The 22794-nt window shown below is 35.1% G+C and overlaps 1 protein-coding gene across 1 annotated transcript; it reads right to left on the bottom strand.

Moving 5' to 3' along the window:
• Positions 1-18160: 18160 nt before the first annotated feature.
• Positions 18161-21919, bottom strand: LOC18439295 (G-type lectin S-receptor-like serine/threonine-protein kinase At2g19130). The gene is made up of 2 exons (XM_088864447.1): positions 18886-21919; positions 18161-18409 (listed from the first exon to the last, which is right to left on the bottom strand). Exon 1 carries the CDS (start codon positions 21515-21517, stop codon positions 19148-19150), a length of 2370 nt encoding a protein of 789 aa, XP_088720573.1. The 5' UTR covers positions 21518-21919; the 3' UTR covers positions 18161-18409; positions 18886-19147.
• Positions 21920-22794: the final 875 nt, after the last annotated feature.

Here is a 22794-nt window from a genome sequence, read left to right as displayed (position 1 = left end):
GCTGAGAGTGTATTTTTTTTTTTTTTTTTTTTTTTGAGATTGTTGACTATTGTATTGCGAAAAGGAGTAGAGTTACATTGGAATGAGGCAAAGAAAGGAACCTCAGGAAGGGCCCAAGTACAAAACCTCGAGGGATGCAAAAAAGGGTGGCAATTACCTAAAGGGATTCAAAAAAAGCTATACATTTAGACTAAAATAAAATTTCATTGACTGGACACAAAGTCCAAAATAAAATTTCTCAAACTGTGTGGCATACTTTAAGGCTTAAGCTATTGAATTTCATGCCCTATGTTAAGGGTAACCGGACACCTGTATATCTTTAACTTGGATTCCCACCTAGCTCTCATATTGATTTGCCTTGATCCATCAAAATATTGGTTTCCTCTTGGCCTAAATTGGGAAACAGCAGCCCTAGCACCAGCATCAGCTTTCCTTGATCCATCACAATATCGGTTGCTTCTTGGCCTAAATTGTGAAGCGGCAGCTCTAGCACCAGCCGCATCAAGATCTCGAGGTTTCTTGAATGCGGGTGTTTTAGATCCAAAAAGCAAGAGAACCTGGTTTTAAGGAATTGGGATTTGATGGGTCTGGAAGTGGAAACTCTACTGGTAAAGGACTTCTTACTGCTGCATCAAAAATCTGCAATAATGAACTAAGTAATTCCACGATAGAGACCCCAATCACCCTGAGGTTTCGGTTATGTATTTCCTCTTTATGCCTTCTGCAATCTTAGTAGGGAAACTAATAAATTATAGGGGCTTGAAAGACTCTTTATGCCTTCTGCAATCTTAGTAGGGAAACTAATAAATTATAGGGGATTGAAAGATGATAAAAGAAATTTCAAGGAACTATCTTGGCAGGTCGAGGCGAAAGATTACCTCTCTCTCCAAATTATAGATGCCTTGATACCCTCTCATCTTCAATGGCGCTAACAACTTCTGCACAACTCAGGAATTCGTTCATAAGAAATGAGAAACTTAAGAAAGCTAATCGCTCTCAGGTATATAATCCACCAAGCGAAATCAGGAACCATTCATAAGAAATTTAAGATAGCAAATCGCTCTCAGGTATATAATCCACCAAGTGACAACTAACAAAATTAAGGTAAACAAGGGGTAACTAACATTACATCATTACATCACAGGAAGGTTTCAATTCATAATAAGACTATATTGGATCCATAAAAAAAGCAATCACAATTCATGAAATAATCTTAACGTACTTATTGCACAAATTAAAAAAAAAAAACTAAGACTTGTACCATGGACAATTCTTGCACAGGAAATATATATTATAATCCAATCACCAATTGCCATCAACTATTAACTAATCTCTCCACATAACAGCACCCTACATGAATAAATCTCACAATAAAGTGAATAAATCTCACAATAGAGATAGACAGTGCAACAACTAAACATCTACACTGCAACCACTAAGCATCTCTAGTGAGTAGGTATGTGAGGATTTTTTTTTTTTTTGTAAGCTTCAAGCAGGAAAGACAGTTTCTTCTTTAACTTGGATGGGAAGAAAATGTAAATTTAACATTAGTAAAGCATCAAACGGAAACTCCAAGAGGGTGATATCATTCTTACACTGCTGTAATGATTTCTTTAAAAAAAAAACAAAAAACAAAATTTGCAAATGGCACACATTTACCAAAGCAGTTCATTACACATTACGACAACTAACATTATAAACAAATAAACGTCTGTCACTAATTTAGATACTGAACCATTTGAGAGAAATGTCCTATAGATTGGACCATGGATTTGCTCCATAGTAGTAAATATGAACATGGATGTCCGATTTTGACAATGTAGATACACAAAAAACCAAAAAAAAAAGACATTTAGAAAACGGACAAACTATAATAAGATGAGCATTAAAGAAAGGGTGTGGTTTCCATAAGGTTGCAACTTTAAACAATCCATTTAAGACGCACCTTAAATTTTTGTCATAACATATAATTTTGATATAAAATATTCTTATCTCAAAATCTATTTTCAAATCTAGTATAAAAATTTAAACTTAAAAAAATGATTAAAATCAAGTAGATCTATAAACACATGAAAATCTTGAAAATAGATGGTCTAGATAATGTGTTGTAAGATGCACCATTTCTAGGGCCCAAAATCCTTTTTTTCTTTCATAGTTGTACATATCGATGTCGAGATGATCAATTAGAGGATTTTTCAACATTAAAACAATATTTACCAATGGATTTTTGAGGTGCATCCGTAGTTCTACATTTTAAGATTACAACCTTATATAAACTTTTTCCTTAAAGGAATACTGCAGTGCTCAAATCATTTTCAAAATTCCTTTTCTAAAATCAAGAAAAGATTGCTCCATCACTACAAGTGGTTAAACTGTTATTCGTTTTGACATCGCTCTCGAAACCAATTTCTTATGCTTGTTATGAAGGCTTGAAATTGGCCAAAGACTCCATGGTTGTATGAGTATAACTACCAACCACGATTCGTGAACGTTGCCAATGACGACATTGGCTAGTTTGAAAGCATTATCTCTCTCAACTAGATCCCCTGAGGCAAAAATAGGCGAACCCAGCATCGAATATCTGTATGACAGTCCGTTAAATGGAGTTATGGGACAAACATCCTATAACTAGGGGGCTGAGTTTGTCAAAATTCAGTCTGAAAAGTGTGTGCAAATAAAATGTTCCTCTCTACCTCGATAAATTAATTGCACATGTAAATATTAACAAATAAAACACCCCATAACTGGGGCAGTGGAGCAAAAAAAAAAAAAAATCCAAAACAGGGGCAAAAAAAAATCAAATAATAGGAGGACACGTGATGTGTCCTCCCCTTCAAAATATATATATATATTTTTTGGGCGCCCAGCCTAGGATGACATGTGATGTGTACTCCCCTTTAATTTTTTTTTTTCTTGGGCGACACTACCTGTGTCACCCAGCCAGGGAGGAATGTGTCCTCCCCCTTTAAAAATAAAAAAATAAAATGCTAGGTTCAAGAATTTCAAAGTGAAAACCTCTGAAGTTAAGTGACATGACCATAAAATCCAACTCCAGTTCCAAGCTTGTGTAAATCATCGGAACATCTCACGCTGAAAACCCTAGATGAAAATGCCCTAAGTGGGTGAGCGTGGAGCGCATTGTCTTGAAGGGAAAGTTGGTGTGCCATCTGATCACGTGACATCAGATAAATTAAAATGTCAGCAGTATCTACTTCTTTGACCCCCACTTGTCCCTCAAAGGATATAGAGCGTCAAAGAGGGGCAACCGTAGATACCCCATTTTTTGAATTAGCAAATCGATGGTTTTCTAAACTATAGACAGCCTTAGGACTATACTATTCCAGTAAACCCCAGACCATAGACCACCTTAGTCTATACTGCCTACCATGTGATCCAGAATCCTGCATAACACCCTGTTTTAGTAAAAAAATAATTTAAAATAGCAAAAAACCTCGTTTTGACTTAACTTATGACAGGCAGCATCACAAGAGCCCAAAGATCACCACAGAGTTGGAATCTGCCGATTCTTGGCAGATTTGGTCTGGGTAACACTAGGACAAAACTGTCTAGAATCGCATGATTTTTGGCGGGTGATATCTCAAAAGCTTTTGGATCACCATGGAATAAGAAACTGCCGATTTTGGGCATATTTGGCATGCCCAACCAAAATTGTCGAGAATCGTGTGATTTTTATAGGTGATATCTCAAAAGATTTTGGATCGCTCCAGAATCGGAAACTACCGATTCTAGGGAGATTAGGTCTCAGCGACACACCTAGTGTTGCCCAACCAAAACTGTCCAGAATCGCGTATCTTTGACCCAACTCATCTCCCAGATCATTTTTTGTGAGGTTAATTGACCCTAGACTATTTTGATCTCAAGCCTTTGACCACCAAAATGGCAATCGAGGCTGGGAAATCCCTTTGTTACGGGTTGTTATCTATTCCAACCATTTCTCACCTTTAAAATGATGATTTCGGGACCCATTTTTAGATGAGACTCTTTTAGACCTTATTAGCTTGTGTGCTTAGAGAAAACCTTCAGATTGTGAGACATGAGAAAAAAACCTAGATCTATGAAGACCTTAGCTTTAGGCCATTAAACATGCAACCCCCAGCTTAAGAAATGCATTCAACCAAGCCAACGCCTTGTCAAAACTTGAAGAGAGACAAAGTGGACGCGTGACAAAAACTTAGCTAGTCCTGATACGGGCGAGGCCTTGAAGCCTCGAAAGTCTCAGGCCAACTGACTCAGTCTGGTATTTTCTTATTCTTTCTGTATTTCTTTTATTTATTTATTTATTTAGTTATTTATTTATATTAGAATTAAATAAGTTTTATTGCATTTTATATTGTATTTCATATTTCGGATCAATGCTAGCTCTACCACTCATCTGAGAGCAAATCTGCTCATTTATGAGTAGATTTGGCCTTAGATCAATTTGATTGCTCCCACTCTCTATCACTCACTTTTAAAATCAGTTTGTAGTTCGGATATGGTCGATTCTCATCTTGAGATCTTCCCAATCTACATTGTAAACATTAATTCATCACAATTAGAAATCAATCATAATTTAACTAAAAATTTAATTGAAGCATAATTAACATGTCCTAATCTACCATGCCATACATTACAAGAAATCACAATATAAGCAAAAGACTTTTTTATTTCATTAACAATATCAAATTTGAACATCCCATCAAATGAGTACCCCTCACCAACTTTTTGTCATAATGAGTTTGTCATACCCAATGATCATTTTAAAGCCCTTCTTATTCAAGATACATCCAGAAACAAGGTTTCTTCTCATGTATGGTACGTAGTGCACATTTTCTAAAGTGAGTACCTTGCACGAACTAAACTTTAGTTCCACTGTACATTTTTCAAGCATATTTGTCATAGCTTGGGTTCCAAGTTGAACCGAATTACTATCACCCATTGGTTCGTAAGTCTTAAACATGTCTCGATTATTAGACACATGAATGGTAATGGCGGTATCAACCCACCATCCATTATTTTTATTGATCATGTTTACAAATTTTACTTCATTGGTCAAGTTCATTTGGTTTTTAGGCCTTTTGAGCCCTTTCCAGTGTCGACACTCTCTTGAATAGTGTCTCAGTTTTCCACCTACATAGCAAGTGGCTTTCTTTTTATCTTTCTTGGCAATAGACTTGTGGTCCTTATAATTTTCATTATGACCCTTAGAAAAGAAAGGCTTCTTGTTGTATGGAGCATTTGATTTTTGCTCAACAAGGTTTGCTTTAGAGTGAGAATTACTTGATTCATATTTCTTTTCCCTAAGTTTATTCTCTTCTTCAATTCGAAGAGATCTTTGAAGTTGAACCAAATCAAGATCAACTTTCTTGTGTTTCATCTACTTTTGGTACTCTCTTCAAGATGGGGGTAACTTGTGAATTATGGAGCCTACTATGAAATATTCCTACAAAGAAATTCCACAATCTAATTGAATTGGCTTGTATTAAAGTTTTAAAAAATAGAGATAAGAAATCTTTTGTTACTAGGCTCTTCCATGAGGTACTTGATTTCAAATAGTTTTTAAAGCTCTCTCATCGTGCTAATGGAGGCATACATGTCATAGATCAGGTCCACCAATGCATTTAGGATATGACCCTTACATATATAGCCATCCTCCATCCATCTCTTATATGCTTGAGTTTGCTTATCAGTAGAGTCATCCAATGGTGACGGCGGTGCAGGTATTGACTCGGTGACTATGTAAGCCACTTTGAGAGTGATAAGCAAAAGGAGAAGCTTTTGCTGCAATCTCTTGAAATTCAGCTCATTGAAGCGTTCGAGTCGAGTAAAGTTGTGATTATGACTTCCAAAAAGTCATGGTAGTCTCTTTTGTTTCACCTATGAAATATCGTCTTGAATTGTTGGAGTTTGGTTGGTTGAAATGGAGGCAGAAAATGGTACACTTTGCAAAATTAGATCTCAAACTCTTCTTGTTTTCGAGGACACACGCTATCTCAAGACAATATTTGCCCCCCTTCGATAGATTATTTGATATGCATAAGAAGGGCAATTAGCCATTGGGATACAGGAAAACATATGGGTCTTTTTCAATGTTCCTAAGCTCTATGCACTCAAGCTTGGAACCCACATAATAGACACCAGAGTCTTGATAGTTTAGGGAGAGAAAGAGATAAAAATCGAGTAGAGAGAGTTAACACACTGGTTTGCTCGTTGGAATTGCAGAGAATAGTTAATTGAGAGGGGCTAAAAAATTGTCCTAAGTGTACAAAATCGTATGGGTAGGAGGGCCTTTGTTATAGAGCACTAAGAGGATGTCCATTTAATGTTGTGGTGGTTGCATACAGCTACAAGTTACATGACTTACATGCACTTGATGGTTACAAGGCTCCATCTCACATGCACACTCACGTGTAAGTGCGCATCGCACACTTAGTGTGCTCTATACATGTGATTTATCTCTTCTTTGTACGTAGAGTATATTGTATAGGAATGCGTGCTCTTAAATATAACTCAACAAACTTTTTTATCTTCAATGTGGGAGTCAAACCCATATCTTTCGCTTGAGTATTGTTTTGTTTTGAAATACACTTGAGCATTTTTCAAACAAAAAATACTAACAAGGGGCATGGAAATATAACTCAAAGTTATTAGACTCAAATCTTCGAATGATAGATGAGGGAGAAAGAAAACCCATTGTATCAATGTTTATTCGCTTGAAAAAGTATCTCAAACTCTTTGTTTGATACCCCAGACCCAATATTATAGACGAAAACAAAAGATCAAGAGATGATGGATATAAAAAGAAAAACTAGGACCTGAAAAATCCAAGATTCCTATACATGGCAGAAAAAGAAAAAGGAAGATAACAAAATCAAATATTTTATTTAAATAGATGACAAAAAGCACTAATACATACTATCACCACGCCCACACGCAGATGATAAAGGAAAGAAGGCAATGATATGGGAAAGAAAGCAAAAGAAGAAGAAAAAGGGTACCAATGTCATATTTCAATGGTTAGACATCCCTCAATAATCTAATTTTCATAGAACTTAAATACTTTATGAAACTTCATAAAATCCATTGAGACTCATGGAGAGGTCTTTTATAATTAAACTCTAGTGGATCACCATTCCGCTAAGAATCGCATAAATCATCCAAAAGAAAGAATGACAATCATTTTAAAAACTCTGAAAATGAAAAATTCTTTTGTGAACTTTGACAACCAAAAACTATAAATATTCTAATTGTTCCATTGAGTCTTGGTGGAGTCTTTCAAATCTACAAAGTAGTCTAACAAAATAAGCCAACGGCAAGCAATAAAATAAACTTCTTCGACATTTTTAACTAATATAAATATAGGAATAAGCAAATAGTTCAAATTACAACAGAGTTCATGTAAATTTAGGAATTTCACCCCGAACACCTAAAAAAGAAAAAGTTTTCTATTGCAACATCTAGAGAGAAAAAATTGAAGAAGCAATAACAAAGGCAATTTTATTGAAATTATAAGTACCTAAGAGTTTCAGAAAAAATTCAGCCTAATAAAAAAGGGAAAACCAGCAAAGATTGATAGAAATATTAGTTTAAAAATCTTTCTTATGTTATCGTTACAAAATAAAAAACATTGATCATTTGGTTTACAAAATTTTGAAATAATTATTGAATGTTTAATCTGAATTTCCTCGATCTAAATTAAAAAACCCTAGAAAGTCCTTCATCCATTAAAAACCCTTACCATGATCTAGTTCCGGTCAATATCATAAGCCAAAATAGCCCAAGTTCTACATGTTTCTAGAAGAGAGAGAGATTTCCCTATGCTTACTAGCTTCAAATATATATATATATATATATATATATATATATATATATATATATATATATATATATATATATATATATATATATATATATATATGAAAAAGTTTGGGTGAGCCCAGTTGATCACAGGAAAAAATGAGACCAAAAGCACAGATTGAATTTGGGCCGATCTGACGATCACGAATGTCCGGTAGTGTTTGAATTATAATTTTTTTGTACAAATCCAAATCACTTAATATATATATATATATATAAGTTCCTGTACGCCTACCGCTACAGTAAACTCCCAACAACCCAGATTGAATCTAGGCCGATTTGACAGTCACGTTGTCCGAGAGTGTTGAAAAATATTTTGGTATTTTGGTCAATTTGTTTGAAAAATACTTTGCGAAGGTATTTTGATCAATTTGTTTCATGTAAAATATATTTTTTTAATATTTTTCATAGATTCATTTATTTTTCAAGAACACAAAATTTCGAGTGATTTGGATTAGTAAAAAAAAAATTAAAATTCAAACACTACTGGACACAACTGGATATCCGTGATCGTCTGATCGGCCCAGATTCAATCTAGGCCATTGACGCATTTAGCTTATCTACATGATGGTGCTGATCATATATTTTTCCATATATATATATATATATATATACATATATGGAAAACACTACAAATTGCCTATAGGTGAAGTTCTACAGTATTTCGCCTACGACTTTATCACCGTTCAAAGTTTATCACACGATCACAGATGTCCGATAGTATTTCAATTTTAATATCTATTTTACAAATCATATTGATCTGAAATTTTGTAGGCGTATGCGCCTTAGTGAGACGGACATGAATAAAATATAAAATAAATAATTTGAATTATAAAAACTATATAAATTATAGCTATAATATTTCAAGGGTAATTTCATCATTTTAATTTATGACTATTATTTTTTAATATTTTATTTTGGTGTGACTTAGTCATATGTACATACGCCCCAAATTTTAGATAAATCTGATAAGTATAAAAATTATAAAAATTCAAATATTATCTAAAATTATGACCGTGTGATGAACTTTGGAATGTGATGATGTGTAGGTGAAGTACTGCAGAACTTTACCTGTAGGTGTTTTGTAGATGCTCCATATATATAGGAAAATACTATGCAACGCCTATAGGCGAAAAATGAAAAGTGATTTTGCCTACCCCCATCATCGTCCAAAGTTCATCACGAGGTCACGATTATTTGGTAGTATTTTATTTTTCATTTTTTTTTCTATAAATTGAAATGACATGAAATTTGGAGCATATATTTATCAAAAATAGGAGAATCTTCAAAAATTATAAAATAAATATTGACCAAAATACTCTAAAAATGTTTTAAAGGTATTTTGGTCAATTTAGGTTTGACGGATAATTTTTTTTATATTTTTATTAGATGAGTCTCAGTAAGATGTACATGCTCTCCAAATTTCAAGCCATTCCGATTTGTAAAAAACAAATGAAAAATAAAATACTACTGGACAGTCCTGATCGTGTGATGAAATTTAGATGGTGATGAGGATAGGTGAAATCGCTATTTATTTTTCCCTATAGGCGTTGGAAAGAATATATATATATATATATATATATATATATAGATACTACAAAACACTTATAGGTGAAAATGATCAATGATTTCGCTTACACTTATCATTGTCCAAAGTTCATCGCATGGTCACGATTGTCCGGTAGTATTTCAAATTTCATTTTTTTTTTTTTTACAAATCAAAATAATATGAAATTTTGAGTGTGTGTTCATAAAAAATAAAAGAATCTACGAAAAATATAAAAATATATTTTATATTAAATAAATTGATTAAAATACCATCAAAATTTTCTTTTGCTATAGGAGAATGAACGGTTGGATAAGAAGAAATATATAAGTTTTATGCTGAAAGGAAAGATAGAAAGCTTCCACTTTAGAAAAACCAAGGGATAAAGGAGTCCACTCTTTATTTACTAGATTAAATTGAAAACAAAAGATTTCGTACTCCTGCAGAGCATACTATCCATTCACTTTATTGTGTAAAACCGAGTATTTTATAGATACGTAACCCCTTCAATCCAGCGAGTGGCCCCAAAAGAAAAAAGCCAAAAGATTTGATGCTCTCAAGGGAGTATACTGTCCATTTACTCCATCGGCAAAACCAAATTGGAACTATATTTAGGATTCCAGATTTTGGGGATATAACTTCTTAACCCATATGTTGTAGTCAATAAAACAAATTTCTAAACTCATTCTCTGTAAGCTTGAAAAAAGCTGCTTCAAGATTGAATAGAAACCATCCATTGAATAGTGACATTCAAGTGTTAGAACCAATGGTTTAAAAAACGGATCGATGATCCGGATCAAGTACCTCAAAAAATCGATCCGGATCGACGAATCGACTGAATCGGTAGGATTAAAGCTTCAAAAAAATCAGAAAAAATTATTAAAATTCATTATAAATGTTGTTTTTTAGGAATTCAATAAGAAATGAGGGTACTACATTATTAACTTCCATTGTTTTCATCAATTTATGAATATTGAGATGTTTTTTCCCTGTATGAACTTATGTTGACCATTAAATTTACATCACACAAAATAAATCATAGAATTATCATGGATTAAGTATATAATTATATATGGACTACAATAAAGAGTTGACTAAATCGATGAAAAATTGGTCACTAAAATATCGCATTGGCGAAAAACCCTAATCCGCTAACAAAACCCAAATTATTACAACCTAACTAACTATAATATTATATACAAACAATATTTTATAATTATTTTATTATATAAATAATAACAAAATCCAAAATATTTTATAATATCATCTAATTTAAAATGTATTATTGACAACTGTAAGAAAAATAATACACTACATGATTTATAATACAAAAATTAATAAATAAAATAAAATATTTGGTTATCAATATAGAAATTATTAAAATGCGTACCAATTTTCTTTAATTTTTTAATTTTCTAGAATAAATTAGTGGAAGAGATTGTTAGTAGAAAGAGAGAGATTTCAAATGACCTCATTGTATGAATCCTATCTTTAAATTAATATTATTAAATTTATGTTAAAGACCATCGTGTTATAAAAATAAAAAATATAATTAGACCATTTATTCTTGGGTTGTATTAAGAAATACCTTTTATTTTTTTGACAAGAAATACTTATTGTATTATCTTTTAACAAGAAAAATATGATACTTGTTGATTATCTCTTTTTTTTTTGGACAAAAGAAGAAGATGTTGTACTACATTTTTTTTTGCTTGTTGTATTACTTTTTATTTTTTTTATCCTATGAGTTAGTACTAATTTTTTAATCCTAATTAACTAATTAATTAATTAATTATTACTCATATAATGAAATAATACCATGATATAGTAGCTTAATAGAGTTTTTATGTTTTTTTGGTAAGTAAATTTAAATTTTTTTTGGTGAAAGATAGGGGTAATGGGCACCTAATTATTATTTTTAATAATTTTTTTCTTTTTTTATCATCAAATTTCATTGCCTAAAAATTTGTGAATCACGGAGGAAGCAAGGTGCCAAAAATTTGTGAATCACGAGGGGAAGTAAAGTGGAGAGCAAGGTAGCAAAAAATTTGTTTAAATTTGTCAATCACCACGTGGGGGGAGGAAGGTGCCAAAAATTTGTGAATCACATGGGGCAGTAAAGTGGAGAGCAAGGTGGCAAAAAATTTGTTTAAATTTGTCAATCACCGCGTGGGGGGAGGAAGGTGCCAAAAATTTGTGAATCACAGGGGGGAGTAAAATGGAGAGCAAGGTGGCAAAAAATTTGTTTAAATTTGTCAATCACCACGTAGGGGGAGCAAGTTGCCAAAAATTTGTGAATCACGAGGGGGAGTAAAGTGGCAAACATGCGTCAATCATGTGGGGGGAGTATAGTGGAGTGCAAGTTGGCATAAATCACATTTTAGAAAAACCAGGGTGGGTTCATAAAAAGAAAACCGGATTGAAAAATAAAAAAGTAAGAACCGCCCGGTTTTACGGATACTGCATTTGGATCGGTTATAACTGATACCCGATCCGAATCGCCTGATTCCAGATCGGATCGGCGATTTTTGAAACACTCGTTAGAGCACTCAAAATTCAAAATTTTTAGTCTTCTAATAATTTTGAGCTGGTTCCCAAACTTTTTGGATTTCAAAAGGTCTTCCCACGTTAGTCTTATTCCCCGGGAGTAAATATGTAGCAAGCTTTTATGGGAGCAAAGCATATATGCTCTAACAAAAATTGACGTTGAATTTTCAATGCGGCTCCCAATATAGGGAAGAGAACACATCCAATTTATGGAGGGTGAGATCCAACGATTGAAGAACTGTAGATCCAAAAATTTGAGATTAACAAAAATCTTCCAAGTAGGTCATTCACCAAAGGGACTAAATGCACAGTATGCTCGTCATGAGCGACCGACACACGCTCCAATTTGAATAAAGCCAGGGAAGGGTTCAATTAGAAGGACGAAGGGTCAGAAGGATTCGTTTTGGGGTGAACCTCTGACCCTTATTTCATGGGATTTTAAAACTATTCCGACCTATAAAAGGAAAGAAATCTACAATTTATACACATGTCCCTTAAGGGTTATTATCCAACCTATGAATAGAAGAGAGAGCAAAAGGGTTCTACCTTCAAATATCTACAGTGAGAAGAGGAGAAAAACCATCTCTCTATCTGGATTATTTTATCATGGAAGAAGGGTACAGAAAAATTTCCTTGTTAGAGTTGGGTTCTCTCTTTAGCATTCTCCCTATGGAGTTGGTCATGGCAATCTTGCTTGGGTTGCCTATGCAACACCTCTTCACTCTCATGCGCACCTCCAAATCTTGGAAAGAGTTGATCTCTTCTCATACCTTTGCCCTACTCCACTCTAACTCATGGCCATTTCGCTCTTCTTCACTGACATTCGAGTCCTGTGCTCTCTTTCGTCGAGATTGGCGGATGATGCTGCTTTCGGACCTCGGTCGCGGAGCCATGCATCGCGGTCTGGAGATTGAAGGCTCGTGGAAGATGACCGTCAGTCATGGCATTGTATGCTGCATGTGCACAGGCCGCAAGAACTTCGAGATGGATGCGTTTACCATTCTCAATCCGATAACTGGAAAGTACACGTTCCTCCCGAGTCTGTCAGGCTCCTCTGTGCTAGGGTTTGGGTTTTGCTTCGACCCCCGGAGCTGCAATTTCATGGTATTAGCCATCCAAGATTGGCGAGACTACCCGAACGGAAGCCAAATAGAAGGCAGGGTCTTCGACTCGTCAACTGGGAGATGGACAAAGCTCTCACACGAGTTTGAATTCGACGTTTCACTTATATGGTGGAGCATGGTATCTATCGGCCTGAGCTGCTGGTGTTTAACCAGATATGATGGATATGCGATAGGTTTCGACATTGCCGGAGAGAAAACCGATAAAGTTATCGTAAGAACTCCACTTCCACTGAGCCCAGGGTTTCCTACCCAAGAGCCCCAATGCAGAATCTTAGATTGGGAGGGTCATGTCTCCATTGCAAGAGTTGACACAGGCATGAAACTGCAGGTTTGGGTTCTAAATCAAGGAAACATATGGCAAGAAGTGCTCAATTTGGATCTAAGTGGGGTTGAGAACAATTGGGTACTCAATCGTAGTCCCAAGCCCTACGGTCCAGCACTTTTGCTAGGGCACATGCTTGTCCTTCATTTATTTGATAGGTTGATGATATTCGACATGAGAAGTGGGGGTTTGTTCGGATTAATTAACGGGAATGGATATTTGGATCACAATTACTTGCCTTTCAAGCCTACACTATTTTCATGGGACTATGGACTCAAGATCAAAACAGTGGGTTCTTTAGAGGGGTCGGATTTCTTTTCAAGTTGCTTCTATGGTGATCCCTCTCATCTCTGAATGTCCTGAGTTTTCTAAGTTGCCATTGTGTTTGATGTGGTAATAAAATGTTTGTCATGAGAAGGGTTATTGTTTTCTTGTTTGGATAAAGCCATCCCAAAATATTTTGTATCCTAGTTTGTTGCTCTCTTCTTTTTAGTGATGGTTTTAGGGTTTCATTCTCTTTTTCTTGTTTTTGTATCAGTGGCAGGAATCACCATGGGATACCCAATTCTTCTTTTCGGAAAAAATTCATTTTAGAAATCGCCGATAACATAGAGCTGGTCGGTGGGGAATTCTGGTTCCCTAGTTTTCAATTTTTGTTTTCCGATGATGTCTGTTCCGACTTGAGAGTCGCTAGAATTGGACCGAGTGGATTGGGATTGGGATTGGAATTGGTTCCCTAGCTACTTAGGGCCGATTTCGTTTTTTAAATCTCCAAATAGCAAGAACCCATTCGTACCTAGATTCACTCTTTAATAAGAAGGATAGGGCACTTTTATTCATCTAATGGTTTCTATGATCAAATCAATTGAAACTTGAAATAGAAGGTTATGATTGCATCAAAATGATAGGAAAATGGATATAACATGAAGTTTAGTATATCTAGTACAGATTTATTTTCTTACAGTGGAACATTAAAAATAACTGTTTATACTCAACTCCAAGAAGGCAAATTAGGAATCTACCTGCTTTGGGTGAAAATTTGCCTAAACTTAAGTCGAAAGATCAGGTTCTAGCTAAAAGATGATTTAAAATTCAGTGGTTTATAGCCTTTTTTTTTTTTCGTAAACCATCAAACAAAAGGAATAAAATAAATTTCTCTTAAAATCAAGATCTAAAAACTAATAGAAAAATGAAATACAAGAAAAAAATTTAAAGCTTACCAAACCATGCTTGATACCCAGAGTTGGGGCTTGGATCACTCCTAATCCAAATTGGATTCTATTAAGTCCCGTCCTACATCCGGCTCCAATGCAGACGTACTCACAAATACCTTGGAAGTCTTTTTTTATTTTTTTCCAATTATGAGGATAAATTGAATAGAATAATAAAAAAAAAAAATAAAGGCCCAAATGGAGTCTGTATCTACTGCCGGAGTCCGTTTTGACGTCAACTCATAGAGCGTTGAGGGGACTAAACTAGAATTATGTGAACAAATATTATTTTGCTCATAACCTTCAAAACATATATTGGATATGATTAATTCTTAGACCATTAAAAAGCTTATGATCTACTCTACAATTCAAATAAAATTTGACCCAATTTGGGTGAATTTTGAGGTTGTTATAGTATTTGGACTCTAAAAGGTTAGTTTCAAGGCGGGTTTTTGGCTACTAGGTTGGTGTATAGGGTAGTATTTTGAGTCTGTTGGGCTTAAAAGGGTTTGTATTGACTCGGAAAAGGGTATACTAGGTTAAGTTCTTGAGACCCTGAAAACTCAAAACGGCCAAAATGGGATGTCTACAATAATATTGGGGAAGACTCACATATGCACCAATTTCCATAGAATCCCTCATATGTCATCCTCAATTTGACCATCCAACATGATCTGTTTGACCAAAAAATTGTTATGGTCTTAAAAATACTAGACAAGTAAATTTTATTTTTAAACTATTATTAACACATCTAAACCCTTAGATCTAACAATGCAACAAAACAAATAGCAGAAAACAACCCAATTTTATCTCATCAGAAAACTATTATTTAAGTTTTTTTTTTTTAAAAAATTTTTTTTTTATGTTTTGTAGGCATGTTTGCTAGGGCAAAAGGAGATGTATGCTTAAAAAAAACAAAAAAAGAGGTTAGACAAATACCCCTAATACCAATGTAACCTTTTTCCCATAAGGTTTAATTGCACGCATTCACCCACATATGGGTAAGTTCCATTGTTTCATTTTTTTTAATTATAAAATTTTTGTTTAAAACAATGGCTCACAAATTTACATAAGGGACTAAAATAACCAAAATAGGACCCTAATAAATAAGGTATATAATCATGCAGGCCCTAAACCAAAGTGAGTACATCTATGAAAATTTTAATAATACTCCTTAGGGAAAGGTTTCTATATTTCTCTTACTATATAGAAGATATATATTTTCCCCCATCCAAAAGTCTAATTTAGATCAAGTGAATCACTAACTGTTTGATCTAGATCTGATGCTTCATAGTTTTTTATTTTTAGTTTTTTTTTCTACACGTCATATGAGTATGAAATTTATTGCCATCATCTCAATGGGGCGCATCTAAAATAAATATTAAGAAGACATTTTTAGTAAAATACAATGACCAAAATACCACTAAAACATTCAGGGGTATTTTTTGTCATCTTATTTTATTGGGAATATTCGTTTTACATTTTTTACAAGTGCGAGTGTAAGAGAGGAGTGGACACACAAAATTGTATCAAAATGTTTCGTATAAAAAAAATTAAAAATAAAATAACATAGATGTGTGATATTGTGTTTGCGGCTATCCCAGCTTTCCATTCAGATTGGACGGTTACATAGGGGGAAGTATATAAGTTTTATATAGTAGGGAAAATATATAAAGCTTTTATTAAAATTATGAAATTTCTCTTTTGAAATTTCATAAGGCACAAGATTTTAGAAAAGTAACTCCTTAATGTTCAAAATATTATGGGATAAACCCTTTATTAAATTTTTTACAAAAGTGCCAAGTTAAGGTGGTACAAAATAAAAGTAAAAATATATTTTTTATCTTTTATATGAATTTTTATTGTTTAAAATAATTTATGCTAATTTACTATAAGGTATTTGGGAAAAAACTAATCTCTGCACTATGTAGTCCTAATCAATGATTTCTTGCATTTATGGGATTCAAATAACTTATTTTTTTTTGGATTTTGTTTATTTTATTTATTTTTGGTAAAAATGTAATAAATATACAATCTTTCAAATTTATTCTGTTAACCATATTCTATTTATATAATTTTTTGAAATTTTAAGTAAGGTATTTAAATTATTCGATATTATGAAATATGTCATGCAATTAATCTTTATAAAATGTAGATACGAAAATCTTGAATTAATATACAGTACATGCTTATGCATTTCACAGGCCCATGTATTAGTGCCTTTTGTCAATTTTACAATACAAGTGCTAAGGTTTTATCTAAGAAAATTTAGCAAAACATCCATAAGCGATAACCATTCAACATTTTACTCATTTGCAACAATTCCAACTTAGGGCAGTTGAATGGTGTTTGGTAGAACTCCCAATTCTGTTGTTATGGCAGAAGGTTGTCCTTTTGAGTTCTACCTCTTTACACTTTACTAATAAGTCTTTTCACTTTTCTAATAAGTTTCTTATGCATTTATTAAAAACTTCAAAATTAGTAAGGAAAAACTCTCTCATCACAATTTTACAACTTGACCAGATCAATTGAGGCATGGGGCATTGACAAATTCGCACTAAATGCTACAGGAATTATCCGAGTACAAGAGGCATATCTCTCTTTGTTCTATTTTACAGTTTTACAAAGAATTCTTATTAATGAAACATCATACACTTCTTAAGCTAGCTTCCGAAGTGGCATAGATGTTAACTGTGCTCAATTTGTCATTACTTCCTTTCATTTATTTTTAGTTTTATTTAAGGGATAAATAGTATGTTCTGGCGTTTTGTTTCGCTTTCTAAGGAAAAAGAAAAGATAAAAACATGCCACAAATTCTTCCCTTTATGAGATTTCTATTAAATTTCTGGGGTATATCCTTCTGGAGCATCAAATGGGGATTCATGAGTTACATTCTCAAAAGAGAAAACCTTTGATTTTCCAGAGCTTAGAAGGGGATCAGGACAATTGAATAGGAAAGCAAAGAAAATACAGTGTACACCTTGTCATTCTATCGCTCTATTGTCCCCCTTGTGGATGTATGATTTCTCTCTCTCTCTCGAGATGCATTAAGAGCTAAGCTCTAAATTAGCTCGAGCCTCCGTTAGCTGTTCATTGCTTAAGCCCTCAAGTTTGTAATACTCTAACCCCCTCCCCATGTGTTTACATCCTCTCTTATTGAAGCTTTGAGATAATCATGATAACCAGCCTGGAGTCGGGAAAGATATGTAGCACCCTGTACTTCCTAGAGTTTCATACTCCTACTTAGAGGGGAGTCCATGGGCTCAACAGGGGTCTGCCAGATTCGAACATGTTCGGGTTTTTTCGAGCCTGAGACTTTGGAGCGCCGCAATGTTCACAAGGTTAATCTCCTGGTATCTCCAGATGTGAGAAATATTCTTGAAACCCATGAAGAGTTTCAGACACAAGACTACGGGCATCTGTTCATGGTTGAATCGTTATCGGCTCTCACGCGTTGATACATGCTAGAGAGCCTTCTCAAGCGAGATGGTCAAAGGGCCTTATTAGATTTTATGGTAAGCAAAGTTCTAGGAAGAATTTTGGGTTATGAGAATTAACAAAGAGAGCACTTATATCAAGATTTAAAATTCATGAATACATCCGGTATATACTCATACAGGTTTCAGCCACAACTTCACATGGGGGAACCTGCTATCTTCCGTAGAAGTGATGGCACTTGTTCGAAGTATGACAAGTGCATCGAGTATTTCCTCCTGGTTTTCAGCGGCAATTTTGAGTAGTCCCTTGCTACTCTGTTGGAGGTTCAGGTGACCAATTAAACTGATGTCCATCATCTGTTCACCTGATTTTGTGGCCAAAAACGAAGTGAATACATGGTGGATACATCGATGACGATTACGGTAAATGTTCGCAAAAATATAAGGGCATATGTTAAAAAGAAAAAGTTTAAGGTTGCAACCTTATACAGTAAAAAAAAAGGTGCACTAAAACATTTGGTCGAAAAGAGTGTTCTAAAGTTGGAAAGCCTTCTAATTGATCTCGACTTCAAGATGTATGAATATATATAGATAAAAAAATAAAAATTTCAAGTCCAAAAAATAGTGCATCTTGTTGCAAGTTATCTGGACTATCTATTTCAATATTTTCAAGTATTCATAGATCTGCTTGATTAATACCAGAATTTTTAACTTTATAACTATGGTCCAAAACAAATTTTCAAGTTATCATAAGGTTTTTGAAGCACAACAGGAAGTAACTCTATTTTGGATAACTAAGTACTGAATAAATACTACAAATATATCTAACAGGGCAGGGCACCTCCATTTTCGCAGGGATGCTGTCTTAGTTTTCCTTCTACCATATAGGCCTTCTTACACGTAACATCTTCAACAACTCAAAACATCCGAATCAATGAACTGAACATACAATTACACTTCAGTTGTCTTCAAAACACCTCAACGGTCCTCAATACCAGAGGCTTCTCCATGTTTACTATGCCTTCCAGTAATCGTACAATTACCCTTCAGTTGTCTTCAAACACCTCTAAGGGTCCGCCTTCCAGTAATCATACAATTACCCTTCAGTTGTCTTCAAACACCTCAAGGGTCTTCAATACCAGAGGCTTCTCCACGTTTACTACACCTTCGAGGAACCAGACGACCTGTTCCATGGACGGCCTACAACCCTCCCCCTCTTGCACACACCAACCTGCCACCCTACAAGCACGAGCCACCTCCTCCACATCGGCGACACCCTTAAGCCTAGGGTCCAACATTCCCAGGTCCTTTCCATCCATCATTTGCACCAACACTTCAGCAGGGAAGAAGAAACCCCTTTCCCAATCTGCATTTCTCCTACCTGAGATGAGTTCTAACAATGTCATACCATAACTATATACATCTGCTTTGACAGTTATGGCCTTACCAGAAAGCCACTCTGGTGCTAGATACCCTTTGCTTCCCCTCATGGTAGTTAAAACACGACTGAATTCCCGACTCATTAGCTTTGCTAACCCAAAATCCGTCAACTTTGGGCTGAAGTCATGGTCCAAGAGTATGTTTTCCGGCTTGATGTCACAATGCATTATGCGGTCTTTGCACTTTCCATGTAAATAAGCAATCCCTCTAGCGATTCCAAGTGCGATATTGTATCTTATTTTCCAGCTCAAACAGTCAGCACCTTCTTGAAATAAATGAAAATTCAAGGAACTATTGGACATATATTCATACACCAATAATCTCCTAGATCCTTGTGAGCAGAATCCTCGTAGTTGGATCAAGTTGATGTGTTGTATTGTTCCGATGGTGGACACCTCTGCTCTGAATTGCTTCTCTCCTTGACTATGTCCCTCTAGCTTCTTAATGGCAACATGCGTCCCATCACTCAGATAGCCTATAAACACTGAACCAAAACTCCCACCTCCAATTTTCTGCGAGAAGTTCTTAGTTGCACTTTTCAAATCTTTGTAATTGAATATCATTAGTGACCCGTCCATCTCGGTCCTTCTTGGAGCAAGTTTCATCCACAGAGTCCAAAGAATAACACCCACGATGATTAACAAGCCTGTAACAGAGCACACAGCTATGATCTTTAGTAATTTTTTGTTCTCGTTTCTACTAGAATTAGGAAACAGATCAGAAGAAGCAGCACGAATGTAAAGCTTGTATGTTGTCTCCTCTTCTTTTAGATTCGGAATATCTCCAGTATATGTGTAGCAAGTGTCACTGCCAGAATTCTGTGCATAAGCAGTGCAAGAACAGTTTGCCAAACACCAAGCCTCACAATCTTTGGTATCCACAACTGTCGATGGAATCGATTTTTCCCATACTTCTGTTGTATTAATTGGCCAAAACCCATCTCTCTCGCCATTGCGGAAGCCACACTGCGACTTGGTCTTTCTAACACACCCTCCAGACCACTCGCCCAAATTCCATTTATGAAGAAACTTGGGTTCAAAACCAGGGATGCAGCTGCAAAAGGGTAATTTTTGGCTGCAGCTTGCGAAGGGTCCACAAATGGCATAGATATCACAGGGGTCTCTAGGCAGTGACCCAAATAGGTTCCACGTTTGTTTCTGCTCATTCAACAAATACTGCCGGATCAGCCCAGTTACATCCATCACAAACCGTGCGATGGTGGTATTATCATAGCAGGAGTAATTATAGTAGCTCTCATTCTCGTTATCAATGAAGCTGAAATTGTAAATGTAATTCAATCTCATCTCTGGGACTGCACTGAAGATGTGCCCATCCCACTCCCCAGAACTCCAATACCTTTTGCTTCCATTCCAATATGCAAGATACTGTTTAGTTCCATTCGGGTCGAGTTCGAGGGAGAAGAGCCCAGGTGATGGGTCCTCTGAATTCCTCCAAGATTTGAGCAATTGGTTTTGCCTAGTCTTCTTGTTCAATCCCATCTTTCCTCCTGGTAACCATGTATCCGTGGGATGATCAAAACTCTGCCACATAACTCTTGAAGATCCAGCCTCCTTTAGAACCAGATTCCCATTGTCTAATAAAACAGCAGAGGAGGAACTTGCAGCTCCAGATGTGGAACTCAAATCGGTGGACCAAATTGGGACTTGGGTTTTGTTCAAGAGGACTAAGTTTCCATTCCCTGAAATTTTGAGTTCAGATGAGGTGTCCGGCAATGGTGTTTCACGGTTAGCTACCCATACAACAGTTTGGACATGAATTTCTTTGTACCAGATGCCTATATACCAGGATTGCAACTTATCTGGGCTGAAATAACCCAGTTCAAAGACACCACCTTTAGAGACTACGGTTTGGTTTCCTTTAAGAGATTTGTCTATAGAGATGGTATCTAAAGCAAAGCCAGAGCAAGAACCAGAACCAGAACCAGAACCAGAACCCGAACCAGAAACAGAAAGAGAAATCGCTAACAGTGATAAAATAACAGGAAAGAAACCAACCTGGAATTTGCAACCCATTGCACCTGGTTTTCACAGGCACCCACTTTAGAATGGAGGTTTAGTTGATAGTTAGCAATGCATAAAATGAAACTCAAAAGTGAGAAGGTTTGCAAGGGTGAAGACTTTCTTGAAAGTCTTCATGCTGGGTTCTGTAGATTGAGATGCACAGGGATTGCTGAAAAGGAATTTGTGATTGCTTTTTATGAATATGTGGACTCAATGGGTGTGGAATTTAGAGAGAGAGAGAGAGAGAGGAAAATTCCACACTTGAATTTCAAGCATGGGACCACGACCGTAGAATTGAACCTTGAAACTAAAGACTGTAACGCTATGCAAAATTTGAATGAACTGGTGTGATTGGAGGGCTTGATAAGAGTCATCTCCCACCTTAGCATACGCTATAGGGGCCGGGCCCTCTGGATCCGTGAAAGCCGAGCAAAAGAGCAGGACGATTTTGATCACCAGCGTAAATTTATTTGGATATTTTGTTTTGGGTGCAATTTGGCATGCCGATGCATCCGTAGCTGTAGAGGTAAGGTGCACCTTCAAATTTTATCATGGTGTATAATTTTGATGTAAAATGTTCTTAGGATTATCTCAAAATCTATTTTTACATCTAATTATAAAAATTTAAATTTAAAAAATAATTCAAATAAAGTAGATTTATAAGCACATGAAAATCTTGAAAATGGACGGTGTAGATAATATGTTGTAAAATGTACTATTTTTGAGACTTCAAATCTTTTTATTTTTTATGGTCATCTATCTCGATGTCGAGATAATCAATCAAAGGATTTTCCAACATTAAAACTACCTTTTCCGACATTATAAGGTTTTTAGTTAGTTTTCAATAAAGGTAAATGGGTGTGGTTTTTATAGAGCGGAGGCTCTAAACAATCAAAGTAAAGCGTACCTTCAATAGTATCTAGAAATGTGGTTTTAATACTGAAAATCTTTGTGATTGCCATAAAATATATTTTTATATCTAATTATAAAATTTAAAGCTTAAAAAATAGTGTAGATCAAGCATACCTATGAGAACTTGAAAATCTTGAAAATTGACGATCCAAAAATGCATTACAAGATGTAGTATTTTCAAAACTTAAAATCATCTTGATTCCATGCATCTTGAGGTCGAGATGATCAACTTGAGGATATTTGAGCATTAAAAAGACCTCTTCTCGAGAAATTTTTGAGGTGTACCTCATTTAATTGTTTAGAGCCTCACACTTATATAAGTTTTTTTCTTTATCCGATGGACTAGCTTTTTATGTACTGACCAAGGGTTCAAGCGT

Source organism: Amborella trichopoda, chromosome 4 (genome assembly GCF_054954075.1).
Source record: "Amborella trichopoda isolate Santa Cruz 75 chromosome 4, AtrichopodaSantaCruz75HAP2 v2.0, whole genome shotgun sequence".
NCBI classification, from domain to species: Eukaryota; Viridiplantae; Streptophyta; class Magnoliopsida; order Amborellales; family Amborellaceae; genus Amborella; species Amborella trichopoda.
This window is presented reverse-complemented; position numbering and strand designations above follow the sequence as displayed.